We start from the raw sequence: 21849 nt of genomic DNA, 5'->3' as shown, positions 1-21849 counted from the left end.
CAATTAAACTGGATTTTGCTAGTCCTAATAGAGGAAAGGACGGTTGAGGCCCTTTGTTGTCATCCTTATCCTTTCTTCAGTTTGTGGGACCTACTCTTTCTCATTCTCCCATGCCCCTGATAAGATTCTCTCTAGAAAGAATGTGCTTTTCCTGTGTTCCACTTGGTCCAACTTTTGTTTGACTTTCTGGGCTTGGATAAAGCCTCATCGCCTTTGAATGACTGCTTTAACTACTTTCCTACAAGGTAGGCTTAGCTGTCCTTCTTTTGTGCTTCAAAGTACTCTAGTATTAGGCTGCAGAGGGACACAACAGAGTGGAGAGCCAGTAGAGGGGAGTGACTAAGGTCAAACTTTACAGCTCTCTACTTACTGGCCATATAACTTTGCTAAAGTTATGGAACCTTTGTAAATGTTAGTTATCCCTAAAATGCCCACTGATTGCTAACATTCATTGCACTCATCCTGCGATAGCTAATCTTTCTTTTCTTTTCTTTTGAGACAGTGTCTCATTTATCCTAAGCTGGTCTCACATTTACTATGTAGCCAAGAATTACCTTGACGTTCTCTATCAGCTTCTGTCTCCACCTCTCCCATGCTAAGATTACAAGTGTGGATCACCACACCCAATTTACGTAGTGCTTGGGTAGCAAGCAGTCTACCAATTCAGTGGTATCCCCAGGCCCTCTTGTTAATTTCAAAAGTAGCATAGAAAGTAGTAGGGATCATTATGACATTTTCATAATACACACCATGCTTTATACTTATTTATGTAGTGGTTAATACTGATTATATTGAGAAGCACCTACCAGACCGGTAAGGCACTTGTCTTCTGTGTCTATATTTTCAGATAGGATTAACTAAGTGGGAAAAGGTCTGTCCTGAATGTGGTGAGCACTATCTCATAGGCTGGAGGCTCAAATACAATAAAAGAGGGATGAGGAGAACGCCTGTAAGCACAGATATTCCTTTTCTCTGCTTCTTTTGTCTCCACGGTATGGGCTGCTATGCTTATCATGCCCTCCCTGCCACGATGTACTGAAACTACAAGTCCAAAGAAATCTTGCCTTTAGTTGTTTGCCAGATCATTTTTCACAGTGATGGAAAACTAATGAGTGTACTCTATGCCAAGCATCTTGCTAAGTGTTTTGCATATACTAAAGTATTCTATTGTAACCTTATGAAATACTGTCATTCTTCATTGGCCAGCTAAGAAACTGAATACCAAAGAGACCACATGTACAGCAAAAAGCAGAGGTAGAAGATATAACCATCTTCTTTGACTCAGGCCCCAACATTTAATCACCTTACTCTAGTCCCTTTGAGGCTTTATGGAATGCCCTCATCACAATGTTTAGCATATGGTAAATGTGAAAGATGCCATTTACTGGGGTTGGGGTTGTCACTCAGTCATAGGACACTTGACTAGCATGTGGGAAGTCTTGAGTTCAATACTCAGCAACACACACACACACACACACACACACACACACACACACACACACACACACACACACACGGTAGGTAATCTAGTTGCTTACTTATGTTCTCCATTATACTATAAACTTCTTTACTAGAATGAGTCCATCTTATTTAATATCCTCATTGCCTGGTTCATAGCAGTGACTGAATATACATTTTCACAAAATAATTTATAAGAGATTACAGAACGGCATAACCAATGCAAGTTCAAATGAGTGACATCATCTATAACAACAGGAGCTGGGACGATGGGAGGAAAGCAGGCGACAACTAGTAAGAACCCTTAAAACACGATCAATACAAGCCTTCGGTCAGGACTAAGTTTGTGTCTAAGTGAAGAAGGTGGGAAAATACATGCTAAATGGAGAAATTACCACTGATTAAGTAGGAATAGATGCCAATAAGTGGTCACTTTCTGGTGGAAGGAAGGTGGGACTGGCCTGCTAGGTAATATACCTTTATCCTCTTTAGCACCATATCTACCCACGATTATTCTATCTTTGTGTGATGAAACTTTTTCTTTCTTTCTGTTTTTTTTGAAAGAGAGACTCATGATATCACTCAGGATAGCACGGAATGGGTTAGGAAGTCCAGGGTGGTCTTAAACTCACTATTCTCCTGCCAAGCTTTCTAAGTGCTGGGATTAAAGGTGTGCACCACTATGATGCTCCACAACCAACCTTATATAACTCCATAGAACCAGTTAGATTCCCATATCTCTGGACACAAATGCAGATTGCAGCTTGTATGTCTGGATTGGTATCATGGCTCTGCCACTTAGGGTTTATGCAACTGGAAGCATCCTGCTTAATTGATTTGGACCCTAGTTTCTTCATCCATAAAATGGGTAAAACACACTACCTAAGGGCTAGTTTAGGAATCAAGTGTATTTGTTCATGTAGATCTGATTTATAAGAGTAGCTGAACCTCAGAGTACTCAGTAAATGTTAGCTATTTTTATTACTATTGTTAATCTCTCTGTCTTAATGCTCCTGTGCTCCTTGTAGCTTTTTGGGTCGTTGTAGATTATTATTCATTTGTGTCTCTAGTGCTTCATAGTTGTGACCACAACACAACCATTTTTTATGTTTTAAAGTTTTTATACTGGCCAATGAGATGGCTCAGCAAGTAAAGGTGCTTGCCATCAATCCTGATGACCTGAGTTTGACCATCAGAACACACATGGTGGAGAGAAGCCACTCCTGTGAGTTATCCTCTGATTTACACACACACACACACACACACACACACACACACACACACACACACACACATTAAGGTAATCCTCATTCCCTCCCACATGCAAATAATAAATAGATAAAAAAGAATAAAATAATTTTTACAAATTTTGGATATAGACACCTTTTATGTACAATCTTCATATGTATCATTTATATAGCTGCCCAATAATCCACCTAGCAAAGACAAAGGCTGACAAAATTACCAATGCTTTGGGTGAAAATCAATGGCATGCTTCATAGATTTTCAGATGACACAGGACTGGGAAGGATACCTAATAGGTTAAAATGAAGAATCAAGATTAAGAAAGAAAGTCATCCTCTGACCTCTACATTCATGTTGTGGCACATGTGCCCCCTGCAAAATATAATAAAAAAGATTCAGAAGCATTTCATCAGCTTGAAGCAATGGGCTGAAACTAACAGATGGAATATAATAGAGATCCATGTATAGCTTTGCTCTTAAGCCAAGTGTCCAAGTGCTGGATGAGAGCAACAGGGAATAATGCCAAGGGGTTTTTGCTGAAAGCAATCTTAAAGCAATCAGTAGAGTGGCAGAGCTGAACAGACAACTACCCAAGGGGTAGAAATAGAAGCAAGTGATCTACAGTTAATAATAGGATAGCTTCATGTCCATCCATGTTGCAAATGGCGTCCTTGTAGAACTGGTGACTCTAAATAAGGTCACTAGACTCACCAATGTTTATTTTCAGGTCATAGTGTATAATATTTACATGAGGTGTTACCGCTGGGCAACATCAGATAAAAGCTCCACAGGTTTCTCTTATATTATTTATTATGGTTGCATGCATTACCTCCAGATTAAAAATGATAGTTATTACCAGTCTTCATTGTTTCAATTATTTGATGCACATTTTGAATACCTTTGTGTTCTGGGCCTCTGTATGGTAAGTACAAGCCTGGTTACGATGGGAATTTTCAGTTTGGTGGAGACAGAGATAGATGACTAAAATACAGAAGGTTACATGTTACAGCAGATATGTGTTTATAATGCTGTAGGGCAACAGAAGAAATCCAAAGCTGAAAGGGGGTAAGAAAAAGGCTTTAGAACAGGTGACACTGTTAGATTCTAGAAGGCTGGAAAAGAGTTTGCCAAATTGGCTAGGTGGGTGTGATGGCTAATCTTGGTTGTCAACTTGACACATCTGGGACGAGGGAACCTCAACTGAAGAATTGCCTCCATCAAATTGGCCTGTGGGCTTGTCTGTGAGGACATTTTATTGATTGCTAATGAATGTAGGAGGTTCTAGCCCACTGTGTGCAGTATCATCCCACATGAGTGTGGAACCAAGCCAGTAAGTAGCATTCCTCTATAGTCTCTGCTTCAGTTCCTGCCTCTAGGTTCCTGCTTTGACTTCCTCTCCTGACTTCCCACAATGATAAACTATGACTTGAAAGTATAAGATGATATAAAGCTTTCCTTCCCCAAGCTGCTTTTGGTCAGAGCCACTTATTAGAGCAGCAGAAATCTAACCTGGACAGTGGGGACAGGCCTTCCAGGGACAAAACCCATGCAACTGAGACAAGAAGCCTTTGTGTATCCGGGGAACAGAAAATATTGACCATGAAGGAGAAGAGTCAAAGCATGTAGAGACCTGCTGCAAATTTCTAAGACCTTGTATATTATGGTACAGAGGTTGGATTTACAGAGGAGAATAGCATATACTGGATAGGCATGGAGCTAGGGCATGATGATACTGGGATTTAGAAAGAAATTTCCACAAGGTGTGTGCAGGCAGAGAAAATAGTTAAGAGGCTGTTGCTGGAGTTCTTAGGATTTAGGCTTGAACCTAAGCAGTATTTCTCCCTGTCTATTCTCCTTGTCTCTCTGTCTCTGTCTCTGTCTCTGTCTGTCTGTCTGTCTGTCTGTCTGTCTCTCTCTCTCTCTCTCTCTCTCTCTCTCTCTCTCTCTCTCTCTCTCTCTCTCTGTGTGTGTGTGTGTGTGTTTTGCAGGAGCTTTAGAAAGTACAACTGACCGGGTGAGGTGACACACTGGATGGTTCATGAAGAATAGTGAGAAGAGTGTAAGAGTGTCAGATGACTGCTAGGATTCTGGCTGGTGTCATTTACTGAGCTGAGGAATTAAAGGGAAAATAAGTTAGAGTGACAACATGGAGATAAGTGATTTAGTTGTGGACATTCAGTGTCTTGAGTGTCCTGTGGAATAAAGAGCCAAGGGTAAATGAGTGCCTGGACCATTGAAAACAGATGCAGGACTTTCAGGTTAACACCATTACACTATCACTCTGTAACCTTCACAAATCCTGTGCCCACAGAGTGATGATGCCTTCGATGATGCCTTCCCAACTGCCTCTTCCAAAAGCAGATGAAGGCCTAGAACTCCCAATGTGGAATGTGGAACTCAAGTCAACAACAGTGTTGCCATGTTGTTGTTAACAAGTATATCGTGTTCCTCACAAAACACATTTCAAGGAGAAAATAACTTTTACCCCCTTTTAAATAACAATAGCAATGGCGTTCCTGGAGAATTATATGGAAGAGGAAAAGTTGGGTATACACCAAACTTTTCATGAGATATCTAAACAACCTCACATCCCCCTTCTGTAAACGTCTGTCTTTCTGATGTTCTGGCTGAGCAGCATGCATTTTAATAGGTATTATTATCAATGTAAAAGTCAAAGTGTTTAAAAGAAAACTAATTTGAATCAGGCTTCTACGGAGGCAAGCAATCCAAAGATAGAGGGGAAGTTGAAGTGACATTACTGCTAATTTAGGTCCAACATGACAATGTGTCTTCATACCTCATACCTCAAAGATAAAATTTCATGTATGGCAGATGCCCATTCTTGTTGACAGTCTCTGCTAAGCAAATGATGGGAGCAACATGTCCATTGGCTACAGGGGTATTAATAATGATTATAAACTTTCAGGGAAGCATTTCATACACTTCCTTGGCAGAGCTCACATGGATGGGGAATTGGTAAGGACCTGGCCTCCTGGAAAGCACCCTGCTTTCAATTGTTCCATCCTTTGGAACACTTTCATGGGAAGATGATGTCTCTTGGTGAACATGACACTGCAGAATTGCTCTTTCTTTCTCTCTTTCTTTCTTTCTTTCTTTCTTTCTTTCTTTCTTTCTTTCTTTCTTTCTTTCTTTCTTTCTTTCTTTCTTTCTTTCCTTCCTTCCTTCCTTCCTTCCTTCCTTCCTTCCTTCCTTCCTTTCTTTCTTTCTTTCTTTCTCTCTCTTTCTTTCTTCTCTCTCTCTCCCTTCCTTCCTTCCTTCCTTCCTTCCTTCCTTCCTTCCTTCCTTCCTTCCATCCTTCCTTTCTTTTTTTTTCCGAGATAGGGTTTTTCTGTGTAGCTTTGGTGCCTGTCCTGGAACTGGCTTTGTAGACCAGGCTGGCCTCGAACTCACAGAGATCCGCCTGCCTCTACCTCCCAAGTGCTGGAATTAAATGCTTGCACCACCACCGCCTGGCCAGAATTGCTCTTTCTAATGAACCTAGGTTGATATGAGTCCTGTCTCCAGAGCCATGCTGGAGAAGAAGGCAAAGTTCCTAGTGAAGCAGCATCAGCAAGGTGCTAAGTTACTGTTCGGCACTTGGCTTGGCTTAACAACAGAGTGCTAATTCTTGAGCAAGCCATTCTGGGCCTTTATCCTTTCACTTTTCTCATCCAAGATTTTGCTCTGACCTATGGGAGGAGAGATGGGTTATCGTCTGGTGGAGGTGAAGAGTGCTGCAGTGGGCGATGGAATGAGCCAACATGCTTCACTCCAACATGTTCCCTGGAGAGATCATTTGAAAGATAAGAGGGAGGAAGAACATTTAGAGACAACACATGGAGAGTCACAGTGGAAGGACTCTGAAACTTCCCACAGTTAAGAGAACTTTCAATTTTTTTTTACAAACATTTCTGCAACATATCTCACCTCAGACTCTATTATCAATTCTTTGAATTGTGGGATTTATATAACTCACTTTAGGAAATACAGCTAGGGTAAATCACATGTGAAGGAAAGAAAGCATTGATTTTTCCTGTGAGTCTATTTGATCAAGTTAAAATACCTTTGCAAAACTAGATATGATGGTGGAAACCTGTAATTCTAGCACTTGGGAGGTGGAGACAGAAAGACAGAATTCAGGGTCATTCTCAGCTACAAAGGGAGTTCAAAGCCATCCTGGAATGATATGAAACCTTGTCCCCAAACAGCAGCAGTAGCAGTAGCAGCAGCAACAGACACCCTTTGTCACTGGCCTTTTGTTGTTCTTGAGACAGAGTGTTGCTATGTAATCTAGACTGGGCTCAAACTTGTAATCTTCCTGCCTCATCCTGGGAGTGCTGAGACATTAGGCATAAGCTACCACCCCTGACCTAGCCTTAGTTACTAAAGACTTTTCTAAAATGTTAAAGTACACCGAACTGACTTATTGAGATAAGAAAAGAAAAAGTAATTCAGTCAAAGGGGCCAGTAAGATGTCTCACTGAGTAAAAGTGCTTGTCACCAAGCCTGATGACCTGAGTTTGAGCCTCAGAACTCGCATAATGGAAGGAGAGAACCAATGTATAGAATTACGCAGTGTCATATATGTGATCTCTCTCTCTCTCTCTCTCTCTCTCTCTCTCTCTCTTTCTCTCTCTCTCTCTCTCTCTCTCTCTCTCTCTCTCTCACACACACACACACACACACACACACACACACACACACACACACACACACACACAAATACATGTTTAAAGGATCCATAAATTCACTGAACTGTTATTTGGCTATGAAATATTGAAATTCTGACATCTGTAGGAACATAAACTAATGCAAAGGATATTTAATGTTAAGTGAAATAAGCTCCATACAAAGACTGCATCATCTCACCAGTACATGGAAAGTAAAAGAATTGATATTGTAGAAGTACGGAATGGAATGGTAGTTATTGGAGGTGGAAAGTAGGAGGGATGAGAGAGCTTGGCCAACAAAAACAATGTTGCAGTTAGTTGGATAGGAGCAAGAAGTTCTGGTGATCTGTTATACAATAGGGAGACTACAGGCGAGACTAGCACATTGTACATTTTAAACTGGCTAGAACAGATTCTGCATGTTTCACCACACAGGAATGAGAAATACTTGAGTTGATGAGGATGCTAATTATCCAGATTTGATCACTGTACAATGTGTTCATATATCATAACTTCACTTTACACCTCTAAGATTTGTATAATTTTTATATGTGAAGTTATTTTTTTTTAAAAAACAAAAAATTTTAATAGATGAATTCTTAGTTTAATGACTGAGAATCATGAACAAGCTTTGGGTCTCCGTAATGGATCTTTAGACGGACAAAGTGAAGGACACTGATGCCCAATGCAGCTTCTAACCTAAGAAAATTGCATGAATTAATTTATTCTTCCTTCCTTCCTTCCTTCCTTCCTTCCTTCCTTCCTTCCTTCCTTCCTTCCTTCCTTCCTCCCTCCCTCCCTCCCTCCCTCCCTCCCTCCCCTCCCCCTCCCTCCCTCCCTCCCTCCCTCCCTCCCTCCCTCCCTCCTTCCTTTCTTCTGCCCTTCCTCCCTCCTCTCTCATCCCCTCCCTCCCTTTCGCTTTTGCTCACTGTGTAGCCAAGCCTATTCTCAAGCTCATGAACCTTCTGCCTCGGCCTCCTGAGTATATCACAATATCTAGCTGCTTCTTTTTTTCTCTTCTCTATTTCCACTGTCATTCTAAAGCCATTTAGGAAGGGAAAAAATTCCAAAGAAGGTCTTCACAGTAGAAAGGAAAGGCACAGGCATTACCTACCCAGAGGCTGTGAACCTCTGGACAAAGAGAGATAGGCTTCTTTTCACACCCAAAATTGGAGCAGAGACATTTCCAATCAATCCCCCACCTCAATCCCAAAATTGGTCTAGTAGGCTAGCTGACTGTAATCTTGCCTCAAGCCTGTCTACTCTATCTTAGTGTACCCATGTATTAAGACACCTTTGTTGGGCTGGAGAGATGGCTCAGAGGTTAAGAGCACTGACTGCTCTTCCAGAGGACCCGGGTTCAATTCCCAGCATCTGCATGATGGCTCAACAGTTTGTAACTCCAGTTCTAGGGGACCTGACATCTCACTCAGACAAAACACCACTGCACATAAAAATAAATAAGTTAAAAAAATGCTTTAAAATAAATAAATAAATCTTTAAGAAAGACATCTTTGTCTTCCTTGCTTTGAGATTGACTTACAGTAGTCAAGTTAATTTTGTGGTCATGAGTTCCTAGGAATAGTCACAGGCTTTCACATCCTTTGTGGCTGCCACTCTTTTGAATGCTATAAAAAGTACTGAGAACTACCTTTTTCACAGAGTCACTGCAAAGCTCTCTCTGTTTCTGTATCCCTGGTAAATCCTTTTCTCTTCTAATGCTACTTTCCTAGTACTCTATGTTGAAGGAAGAACTTTCCTGTAGCCCTAGACCCTTTGGGTAGATCTGTAGAGAGCTTTGCTATCCCATCAAGAGATACTGACGAATCTGTGCATGGAAAATAGAACAAAAAGAAAGGCAGAAAGAAGGTAAAAGAAAGAGAACTGTGAGTCTTACGTGGAGAAGGCATTGTTCTGTTTTTCACACCGGATCCCCTTGCAGTTGTTAGGTTCATCGATAGCTCTGGTCTCATAGTAAAAATAAAGCTGGTTCAGTCCATTGGCAAAAGCCAGCAGTACTAGGCAGTAGATAAAGAGGAATTTGAGGATATCAAGCAGCATGCGTCCCAAAGAGATCTGCAGAGGCCCTAAGTGGGAGTTGGCTGTGAACAAGGATATGAGACGCAAGGAACTTAAAATGTTGGATATTGCGAAGAGTGCCTCTGCAATCAGAGTCGGGTGCCACATTTCCCATTCCTCCCTTGGACGAGAACCATTATACTGAAAAAGAAAAAGAAAAAACAACAGAAGTGTACAATATGAGAAGTACAGTGAGCATTTCCAAATTTCCCCCTTTGTACCCTTCCACACACAAATTATGCACCCGATACTCAGCTTACATAAAATTCACTGTGCATGGTACTATTTGTTTGTCTTTTTGCCCCATTCAATCAGTACACAGTGCTAATAACTGTCTCCCTCCCACTCTTATCCAAATATATACCAAGCATATATACATAGCAGAAGGAATTTCAGAGCCATCATCTGCAGCAGCCACCTGGGGTTTATCAACAGACATTTCTAGCTGTGAGTTTACCAGATTGTTGCTGAGTGTTGCTGAAAAGGAGCCATTGGGGTGCTCAAGCTAGTAGGGACCAATTTTTCCACTTCTTGATGAGATTTCAATTCAGAACTATGATCCCCCCACATTGGTTTGAAACACATGGTCAATTTGTAGTTACTGCAGGACTAGATAGCAACCTCCTCAGTGTTCACTCTCCAGGCTCTGCTGCCTACAGTTTAGGGCTGATAGAGAGTCCTTAGGGAGCCTTTCTTCAGAGCTTTCTGCTGCATTTTTAGCAGTTTGTAATATATTCTACACCATTGCAAATGGCATGTCAACCTTCCAGGTAGCAAATTTAGTACTTCTCCACACAGCGGCATATGGATGTATTTTACTGTTTCTTTAACAACCTTACAAGTTAGAAAGGCCTTCCAGTGCAAATGAAGAACCAGGAAGTTGAAGGAGAGGGAATAGCAAGTATTTATAGGGTTGGTTGCCCATTTCCAGCCTCTTTAAGGCCTCTATCTTCTGGAATGTGAGGAATAGCCTCATAGGAAAGTGTGAGATGGAGAGGTTTGGACTCCAGTTTGGAAACTTTCCCTTAAAACTGCCTGTAACTTTTACATTCACAATAAAAGAAGGATAATGCCATTCCTACCTGCTGTATTGTTTGTGACTCTGTGTTTAAGTGCAAGAGTCTCTGTACTCCATAAGGGAGGATGGTATGGAAATATAAGGGATTAATTGTTAACCTTCCCAAGATCAGAAATAGGTTTTGCCTGGAATTCAGTCTGAAGCACCATTACGTTATACTCTCATTTAAATATCTCAAATTTCTGAGGACTAAATGTAGATGACTTTCCTGAGAAAATGTGTTGGGGTCCAAATTAGCGTGCTTCACTTCCAACAACCAATAAAACTGATGGTGTTAAAATCACTTATGTGTGGCCAATATTCTTCATTGTCAGAGGAATCAGAGAGACCGTGCCACATGTATGCTTCTATTTCACATAGATTTTTGGTGGCTGATCATTTTTGTGTAATCTTAGCCAAATTTCCCAAATTTCCCACATTTTCCTTCAACGAAAAAAGTAAACCAAAAACAGTTCTTGCATATGCCGGTCTCACAAATGGAGGAACTGAAATCCAGAGAGGCAGAGTGACTTGCTAAAGATCACACAGCAAATTTGGTGGTAGAGCCAGAACTCCAGATCTCTCGACATTAAGTCTAGCACCGTTTCAATGAAATGTCACTCACATGGGGGTTGATCTCACAACACAGATGTTACAAAGGTTGTTATACACTTTGAGATCTATGTGAGAGATGGAGATTCTTTCCTGACAACCAAACAGGACCTATGTTTTAAAATGAGAAATAATCAGATGACATATGTAGAGTCTAATTTATTTCACTTTTATTCTGTCTCTCCACCACAGGAAAGCCTATTACCCACAGGATGGTGGATCTGGATGTGCAGAATACTCAGAAGCATGAAAGACAATTCTCCTGGGACATCTCTAGTTTGTGTCTTATACCTCTGGAGAACAGCACCTTAGCAGGTGGGTGATGGGAAATTAGCTCAGATGACATCTAGCACAGATGTCAACAGCATTTTTCTGTCAAGTGTCAGAGAGTGCATAGTTTTTGTCAGCTGTGGGTCTCTGTCACAACTTCTTAACGCTCACTTCCTTTGTGGCACTAAAGTGGCCAAAGACAGTACATAGACAAATGTGTGTGACAGTGAGCCAGATTTTGTCCATAGACCATAGCTTAAGAATCTATGATCTAATCTTGTAAATTTTAAACTCTATTTTTTAGACCCTCAGGGTTTAATGGAGGCATCTAACAGCCATTGTGGGGTCCAAAGAAGACTAGATGATTCATTCCTTACACCAAACTTAGCCCTTTGGGGTAGTTTATATACTGCAGTTCTGGGTAAGTCTCTGCTTGATGATGTGTTTCCATGGAATACAAAGCTTGAAAACCACTAATGAAGTTTAATTTGCTTATTTATCAGAGGCTGTACTGAGGCTCTGAAAGGAAGAGGGATTGGCTGGTCGTGATCTAGGTCACAAGTATGAGTAAGGATCAAATCCATGTGTCCAGAAGCTAGATTACTGATACTGGAATGCAAATGACTTTTTAAAAATATTCTTTGAAATGGATTGTAGTTTGAAACTTGGCCTCACTTTTTTCAAAGAGGTGTGGATTACATTCTATTAACTTCAAAGTAAAACCTGAAGAGGAATAGTCTAACATGGGGACTTGATGATGGTATGAACATGAAGAGGTGATTGTATTTATAGGAAAGTAAATGTTGAAGAAATGCCCACAGCTCAGTAAAGTCCAGAATCAGTCTGTGTATGGATCAGAGTGTAGGAGGAATAGACCTAAGTGATATGCTAGAAGATGAAATGCTGACTATTCTCCATTTGAAGGCTTGTCTGTGGACACTGAGGGTCAATCATAAGTATAGTTGTTCTTTTGGGTTATTTTGATGAATGTCTTCTGTTTCTTGTTGTTTTAAAACCTGTGGAACGAAGTATGTATTGTTAATGAATTTTTTCACTCCAATAAATAAAGAAAGATCTGGATCTGGGGAAATGGTTTAGTGGGTAAAGCGCTTACTGTGAAAGCAAGAGAACCAGAGTTCAGATCCCTAGCGCCTATGTAAAAGTCAGGTGCAGTGGGACAACCCCATTGCTTGGAAGGAGGGTGGAAATAGGAAGAAGAACCCAGGGGCTTGCTGCCCAACCTGCTAATTGAAATGGTGAGTTCCAGGTTCAGTGAGACACCCTGTCTCAAAAAACAAGGTGGAGAGCCATTGAGGAAGACGTTCAACAGCACCCTCACATCTGCCTGCCTCTACCTCCCGAGTGCTGGGATTAAAGGCATGCACCACCACTACCAGGGGTGACTTCAGTCTTAATGGTTGTCTCATTCTGCTCAGGGAATGTCTAACTGGTTGCATTTTTGTGGATGAGAGGACCACACTCTTCCCACTTACAAGTTCTCATTTAAAACATGCAAATTCTGGGGGCTGGAGAGATGGATCAGTGGTTAAGACTATTTGCTGCTCTTGTAGAGGACTTGTGTTCAATTCCCAACACTCACATTGTGGCTCATTACTAACAGCCTGTAACTCCAAGTTTAGGAAATGGGACCACCTCTTCTGGCCTTTATGACCACTAAGAATATGCAAAAAAATGCTCAAACACATAAATATGATTTAAAAATCCAAATTCTGGCCAGGCATGGTGGCACATGACTTTAATCCAGCACTCAGGAGGCAGAGGCAGATCACTGTGATTCAGGGCCGGCCTGGTCCACCAAGCGAGTTCTGGGACAGCTAGGACTGTTACACAGAAAAAAAACCTGTTTCAAAAAAAAAATACAAATTCTGCATGTTGCATGTCTTATTTATGTTTCCTTAGAGTGGTAAGACGCAGAATTTATGATCTTAGCAGAGTGGGTTTATTCTACTTTGTGATGGAGAAATATTTAGTACTTTGGAAGCCTCACCAGTGAAATTGGGAAGATCATGTGATTAACTGATGTTAAGTATCTGTAGACACATTTTAATACCCCCGATAGAAATACTCGTTTTCATCATGTATTCTAAACTTTCCTGGCTAAACAAAACCCAGTAATTTTAAGACTGATAAGTTACAGTTTCTCTACTGCTAGAGGAGATTTAAAGAATATAATATTTTTCTTAATTTTATACATGCATACAATGCATTTTAAAGGAAAACTGTGTTACTTAGTTAGCAGAGTACCCAAGTGCCATGGAGTTAACCCAGGCAGTTTAGCCAGAGTCAGACATTTTCTTCACCAGGCTTTTCTTCTAAGAAAGTTGTAAGTTTGTGTTACATGATCACCACACACATAAGGCATACTCTTGGGCTCCTTTCAAAAATGTTTCATGAATGCATTCAATATTCATGCTCTATATAACTCTCAAGGTCTTGCAATTTATGCAATATGCATATTAGGGATATAAAAATAAACTAAGTTGTTGGAGACTTGGGGGACAGCCATATTCCCATTCTAAAAGTCCTCAAAGTGAAATTTAGTACCAAAAGCATGACTGACTAGACATCTTGGGAAATGAATTGTCAGCCTTTCCTAGTGGGGGGAAAAACTCAACTCTGAGTATAAGGAGCACAGCCACACATTCTATTATTAAGTACCAGACCTGAACTCAGACCTGTGATTACCCCCCAAACACAGGGGCCTGTGAAGAGGTGCCTGGAACTTTCCTTCACACTTGTCTTATTTGGCCTGGGAAGGTCATCTTACATGGGTTGTATGTCTGTGGATGAGTGAACCAGACTCTACCCACTTATAGATCTCATTAAAACATTGGAAATTGTGCACATTTTAAAATGATTTCCAGGATAATTTAAGGTGTTTGCACATGGGGAAAGGATCAAAGTGATGGGGGTGTGCACAGTGTATACATTTTCTTAATTAATGGAGAGACATAGGTTGAGTGATACTGAAAACTTTGGGTTTTAAATGATTGAATGGCTATCCTGACAGAAGAAATAACGAAGAAAGCAGAGGATACTGTAGCCCTATGTGCCACTCAGCGTCTGGAGTTCTGCTGCTTGTCATATGAAGAACAGTGAAGGAAGTGGTGATGTTTGGCTTTGTGAAACAATGACTCAGAAGGTAATGGAGCGCCGATGCTACCTATACCAGAAGAACTACTCCAGAGAGGAAACAGTTTTGTTCTATAGACAATGGATATGGCATGGGAAAATATTAATCAAATATACAAGAACCGATTTTACTAAAGTGGAGGTAATGAATTTAGTGAATTTCCTGTCCCTACTCTGTACTGCATCAGAGCACCATCTTCTTCAAAAGAACATTATTGATGTTTCAGAGCTGAAGGGTGAAGACACCGCTACCATGTAGGTCTGAGAAGCATAGGGATTCATCTGAAAAAATGTTCCATTCTCCACTGGCTTTGCTTAAGTAGACACTACTTACAGACTATTGAAAGGATCTCTGTAGGTAGTATTTTCTAACATCGATGGAACACTCATTCATTTTTCCCATAAACTTTTCCTGCTCCTAGTTCAAAAGTTTATTGGCATAACCCATCCAAAATAATTGAGGAAGAAATATGCTACACATTCCATTTTACCTTGACATAGGCCACAATCTTCAAGGAAATAGTTGCCAGGTAGAGGGAGTTCATTGCGAAATCCATTAAGTTCCACCAGTCATGGATGTATTCAGTGAATCCACCATCCCACATTTCCTTTATCTCCCCCCAAATGAAACCTGAAGAATGGAGGCAATAAGTTTGTTACTATATCAAGGCAGCATTGAACATTACAACAGGAGTCCCCCAAATGAATAAAGAGATTCTAGGAGATGGAGATCACTTACCTCTCTCTTCTTGGCTACCTGACCACCCAATTTTTAATCTGTCAAACCTAGTATGCTTTTCATTTTTCTGGGCACTCTTCACTTCTACTTTTCAAAATTTACATACAAAGTATTAGGGTTCATTATGGCACTTTGAAACATAAAGCAGAGTTTGCTTCTGTTGTTTCTAACCCCTCTTCTCACCCACCTCTCTTTTTCCTCCTTTGTCCTTCTACTCCTGGTAGTCTCCTTTCTGCTTTCATGTGACATGTTCTATTTCTTCTTCCTCAATCTCTCTCCTCTTTCTATTTCTATGACCATATTCACACTCATATTTATCTGAGTATTAAAAATAAGGATCTGCATATAAGAGAATATGAGATATTTATCTTTCTTACTCTAGGTAGCCTCACTCAATATAATATTTTATGGATCCACCCATTTTCCTGTATGTTTTACAATTTTATTATTCTTTACAACTGAATAAACTTCCATTGTGTGTATGTACCCTGTTTTCTTATCCATTCATTGGTTGATGGCCTTCTAAGCTGGTTCCGTTTCCTTGTTATTGTCAATAGTGCCGCAATAAACATAGAGGTGCAAGTGTCTCTATGGCAGGATAGTGGGTCCTTTGGGTACCTGAGCCAGGAATAGGATAGTTTTATGAGAAACTACCACACTGATTTCCACATTGCCTGCTTAATTCTCTTACCAGTAGCCAATGAGGCTTCTTCTTTTCCCACACCCTTGCCAGTACATGGCATCATGTACTTTCTTGATGATAGCAATTATGACTAGGATGAGAGAAAATTTCAAAGTAGTTTTAATTTTCATTTCCCTGATGGCTGAGGATGATGAATCCTTTTTAAAATACTTATTGTCCACTTTGTCCTCCTTCTTAATTGGATGCTATTGCAATTTTGTCTTAAATTTTATTTTAGCTACTGAAATTTTAGGCACTGTATTCTACATTTTTCCCATTTTGGAGTGTGATAAATTGACTTCATCAGTATTATTCCATTGTCCTTACTTTCCACAGAGTGCTAAGGAGAAAAGCTCTTCATGGGTTTTGAGGTGAATAAGCTGAGCAGGGAGCAAATTGCCAAATGTAAGTAGGCATTGTGGCCCATATTTAATTAGGATACTATTTTCTCTATTTTCCTCTTATTATATTGGGCTTTTGTGGATTTTTGCCTGATGACAGAGATGTTTCAGTTAAAATATGTGGCTTTGGTTAAGGCCGTCCCTTCCCAGACTTTACATGCAAACCACTTAGGGAATGTTGTTAACTTCCAGACCTAAGGTAGCACTTAAGATGTCTCTGATAAAATCCCAAGTAATGCTCATAATAGTAGCTTTGGGTTCATAATTTGAGTGATACTTAGAAGATGGCGTGTATTGGAGAGTCCAGTGACCTCTAATTATGCCAAGAGACCACAGGTAGATCAACTTTACTATAGCCAGTGTCAATTTCTCAGTTTTTTCTGCTGACTGTGCGATCCGTATCCAAATAGAACCTGGAACCTGGACAGGTGCTAGGATTATATGAAGTAGACACAAACACAAGAAATCAGCAGAATCCATGTACCTCCTGGTTATGGGAAAGGGTGCTTTAAAGAGAATGCTCAGTGCTTGCCCTGTCTGGTTTACCAGAAGCCTATGTGGATTGACACAAAGCTTTCTCCCCTAAACTAACTAACAGCCATTTTTCCTTCCATCCTAGAAGATGTTATGTGAGCAGATGCAAACCCTGAGCGCATGCCTGGTTTACAGTGGCCCATGCATAACTGCGTGATCCAAACATAGGATAGAAGGAACCACATTTCTTAGATTATTCTCAACAAAAGGCCTACTGGAGGGGTCCTAGTTCAGAGCTAGCTACTCTGAGTACATGTCCCAGTATTTTTTTTAAAGGAGAACTAGAAGACGGCCCAGTCATTATTGTTGTTCTGTTTTACACACCTAGAACCCAAGGCAGTATCATCCATTCCACAACAGTTGGGGGAGGTCCTTGTACATGGAGGTCTGTCCTGACAATATGCTGAGAAGCCAGGAGAAGCATGAAGAGGAAGGTCAGATAGGAAGCTGTATGGCAGATGAACTTGATAAAGGGCTTCTTGATGAACAGCCCAAGGTTGCTTCTGGGTGAGATCAGATAGGCTATAGACAGCATAGGAAACAGGAAGCCAATGGTCATGCAGGTCAGAAGCTTGACTACCCAGTGTTTTCTCCGCCATCCAGGGAAGCCATCATACCACAAGGTGGCAAGCAATTGTTGGCAGTTTGGCTGAGCGACAAACTGGGAAAAGAAAAGAACACATTAAGCACCTAAGATGTCCAGGAAAAAGTCAATGTGCATAATAATTCTACTCACAGTCTTCTCCATCAAGAGACTATATAACTAATCAACACAGGAGGCTGAGAATCATTAAAAGCATATTGAAAAATCTAGGTTCCTAGATACATTCCTGATGGACAGGCTCCTGAAGGTATGGAGGGATAAAGCCCGGACACCAGCTTTCTAAATTTTCCTGAGAATATACATGCCTCTCAGCTGAGAATCATGGGGATTTTCATTTCAGACTGATTTGCTTCTACTCATTCCCTTTGCCTACATGCGGTCACCATCAAGTGTACAGTTGGTTTGGGGAAACACAACCTGCCAGTGAATAAACCGTGCCTGTGGCTACGGTTTGAAATGGAAATTAGTCCTCTTTTTGATTTTGCCTTTTTCCCACTTTGTTTTGAGTATCACTTGGCTGGTTTGCAGTAAATCATGTTGCTACTTTGCTATCTATTTAATACCCTTTCTAGCCTAGACAAATAACACAGGAAAATATTTGGGGGCCAACACTGTAATATTGTGTACTAACCCAGCTGGGATTTGACTTAAGGCAATTTACAAAGTGTCAGTGATTAATAATTAAGGAATAATCAGCAATGCAAGTCACCCTCCAGCTGCTACTTCCTGGTAAGTGACTCAATGGGGAGCTCAGCTGTCAACCATGATTTGAAATACTGCCTACATTTGACTACTCAAGCTTCCCGGGGGACAGATTAACATAGCTACACCATGTAGCATACTAGTTAGAAAGGACAGAAATCTGTTCCATCGTTTACCCAACACCTAAGGCAAACTATCCCAACTTTACTATTACATTTACAACGACCAGAAATTCTCAATTGAATCATTCTTCTCCTTGAGCACATGGGTAGACCATTTCTCAGCATCCCTGGCCATGTGACTAAGTTCTCATTAATGGAATGGGAGTGGAAATGATGTGCAACAGTTGAAGGATTGTCCTAAGAAGTTTTTCATGTGTTCCTCTGTGGCTTTACTCCATTTTGGGGTCTTTTGTGAGCCATGTCCCTCAATATCCATAAGGAAGAGAACTATCCTGCTTACCAAGAATACGTATATTGAAACATTACATGTATGAGAAAATGCTATTGTGTTTAAGCCAGCATATGTTTCAGGTTTAAAGTATATGAAAACTATGAAACTATGAAAAATAATCTCTATGACTGAAGAGATGGCTCAGTTAAACACCTGTTCAGAGGACTTGTTACTCTTGCTGAGGACCTGGGTTCAGTTCCAAGCATTAACATGGCGGCTCACAACCATTTGTAACACTCCGGTTCCAGGGGATCCAATGTCCTCTTCTCACCTCTATGGGCACCAGGCACACATGCATACACAAAGGCAAACACTCACACACACAAAATATACCAAATGCTTTCTCATTTCCAAAATATTTTTATCCTCTGACCTCATTTCACCCAAATAGGTTCATAATTTCTATTATGTACTCAGAAATCCTTTCCACAAATTCATATATGAAATCATATAGATCACTTTTACTTATCTAGGCATCATAGACTATTCCAAAGAAGTCCAAGAAGATAGAGGAAAGCTGAAAGGTAAAGCTAGAGCTTCAGATGCAATGGAAAAAACCCACTGAGGGTTTTTAGTCTAGTGAGGAACACAGATGCATGAAAAGAGTGGGATGTCTTTTTACAGTTTACTAGTCTTCTCCTTAGAAATGTGCCTCATCATAGCAGATTAAATCACCCCAGACTCCTTCGTCATCTTGCTTTTTGCTAGCTCTGATGTTGGCCTTTGCAAGCACCCCACCCACGACCTTTTTCAATATGATCTTGTGTTCCTTTCAGGTTTTATCTTCTTAAATAGACCATGTCTTACAAGTCTGCATTTGGGCATATTCTACTTGCACAATTAAAGGAATCAATCGAGCCAAAGCCAGTTGTCTTGCCGTCACCATAATGGGTTCGGAATCCAAATGTAGCAATGGCATCTGGTATGGCCTTATGTATTTTGTCTAACTGTAGTCAAATTTCTGTCCTCAGTGCTGTTGCTTTCTCAGAGTGAAGGGCATAGATAACCATTTGCTTCTTCTGAGGTAGATGGTTGGTCATGGATTTCCTGGTCTTGACAATTATGGTGTCATTCATGATGGTGGCTATCCTCAAGTAGCCAAGGACTTTCTGATGGACAACAATATAGATGTGCAAGGAAGGACCCTGCCCCCAAGACAATTTTACAACTGTGCAGTACAGGAACTGGAAAAGGTGTGAACAAGGCATTAAAGGGAACACAAATGAGCTTCCTGGGTGGGGAAATACCTGAGTGGAGTATTAAAGGATGTGTAGATGATGGCTAGATGCAGGAGAAGAGAGGGGATGGCAGTAAACAACACAAGCAAAGAGGATGGCATAACTAAAGGCATAGATAGAGTGAAGAAGAACATGGTTCATCTTGGGAGCAGTCTTGGTGTGGCTGCAGCTTGTACTATGGGGCTGTAAATGACAAGAGATGAGACTAGGGGTAGGAAAGGGTTAAAAGCATATAAAATTATCTAACTTGAGACATCATAAAATAATCCAGACTAGTATTAAGGGCAAAGGAGAAACATAGCAGTATAAGTATGTGTATGTACACACAGGCATGCATATTTGCATGTTTCCATAACAGACGATTTCAATGACACCAAGGTACATTTGTTGGTAGAGGGTAGAACCAGAACTGGTACCCTAGTCTGGCTGACTTTATGGGCTAAGCTCACAAAGACTGTGTTCTCTGACAATCCTTGGGTCTGAAAAACAGAAAACTGGATTTCTTAGCATCTTGCTTGTAGACCTTGCCACACTGATTGAAATGCCCATATCACTGACTGCTGTGGGAGAAGCATTCAAGTTTTACTCACATATTTAGGAAGTGGAGTATATGAAGCTATGTAAATACTGTTAACAGTTTCCAGTTAGCATATTGTATTAGCCAGTTAAGGGACCATCCTGTCATTAAAGCCCAGAGATGAGTGTAAAGTACAGATAACAGTAGTTTAATATGATAGTATTCTATAAACTATATTGGTTCAACTCCTGGCTCTGCTATTTATTAGTTGTATAATTTTGAACTTTACTAAAATTTTAAGTTAATCAGTATGGAATATCTTTCCATTTATTTGGTTGTTATTTTCTTCCAATAATGTCTTATAGTTTTGAGTTTACAGGGCTTACACTTAATTCTTTAATTCTACTGGTTAGTACTTTATTAATTTTGATGCTATTTTCTTTCAAATATAATTTTGGATTTTTTAGTGATACTGCATAGAAACTATCAAGAGATAAAATTTTAACAAATTTAGTTAAAGCACTGATGAGATTTTAGTCATGATGCATAAATTGGGACAATCTGTATTCTACAAAATAAAATGAAAGGCTCCCAGTAGACAATAACAGAACAATGAGTTACACAAAGGAGGGAGAAAACAAAACAAAACAAAAAGAGAAAATAGCTAATTGCTAACATCAAGTTACTTCTAGTTACCTTTTGTGGTATCAAAGTAGTGAGAACGTCTGTATAATGTGGACTCAGGCAGACTGAATCTCCTGTTTTCCAAAATGCTCATCCTTGAAGTGTTGGTTTGAGTATGTGACAGTCAGTGTAAATAGTCAGTGGCTATTTTGTTTTGGTCTGGTCTGTAGAAGGCTAGTTTCTGAGCTCGGTTCAAAACAATGTCTCCCCCACAGTTATTGTTTACTGACTTGGCATGTTTCAGGCATACCCATCTCATTTATTAGAACTAATAGTTTTTGTTGTTTATTCCTTAAGATTTTTCTATACAAGATTATGTCATCTGTGAGTAGAGTTTTAATTCTTCCTTTCTGAACTGGATGCTGGTTTGTTCTTACCTAACTGAACTCATGATTATCTCTAGTAAAGTGATGAATTGAAGTAGTGAGAGTGAACCAATTCGTCTTAATTTACATCTTAGGGCAAAAAACCTTTTATATTTTTATATTTTTCCATAGTTAGCTTTTATCTGGTTCTCTTCTAGTTACACTTCTCACATGTTTTGATCATGGAAGATTGTCAGATTTTATCAAGTGCTTTTTCTGTGTCAATCAACATGATCTTATGGGTTTTACTCTTCCCTTCACTATTACATTACATCGATTGATTTTATGTTGAATTACTTTCACAATCCTGGGATACATTCCATTTGGTTAGATGTGTGATCCTTTTTATACATTGTTGGGATCAGATTGCTTTTGTTGTTTATCTT

General features: G+C 40.1%; 1 protein-coding gene and 1 pseudogene across 1 annotated transcript in view; both read right to left on the bottom strand.

Moving 5' to 3' along the window:
• The window catches only part of Trpc5 (transient receptor potential cation channel subfamily C member 5), a 260467-nt gene that overhangs the window by 39964 nt on the left and 198654 nt on the right, over nucleotides 1–21849 (bottom strand). Inside the window, exons 4-6 of the mRNA XM_015991865.3 lie at nucleotides 17225–17561; nucleotides 15036–15175; nucleotides 9271–9593 (exon numbers count right to left, since the gene is read on the bottom strand). Of these exons, the coding sequence (XP_015847351.2) occupies nucleotides 9271–9593; nucleotides 15036–15175; nucleotides 17225–17561 (800 nt within the window). The remainder of the gene's footprint in view (nucleotides 1–9270; nucleotides 9594–15035; nucleotides 15176–17224; nucleotides 17562–21849) is intronic.
• Nucleotides 19300–19735, bottom strand: LOC121825778 (small ribosomal subunit protein eS24 pseudogene; annotated as a pseudogene).

The sequence above is a fragment of the Peromyscus maniculatus genome, chromosome X, assembly GCF_049852395.1.
Source record: "Peromyscus maniculatus bairdii isolate BWxNUB_F1_BW_parent chromosome X, HU_Pman_BW_mat_3.1, whole genome shotgun sequence".
Lineage (NCBI taxonomy): Eukaryota > Metazoa > Chordata > Mammalia > Rodentia > Cricetidae > Peromyscus > Peromyscus maniculatus.
Note: the sequence above shows the minus strand (reverse complement) of the source record. Positions and strands in the feature narration are given on the sequence as shown.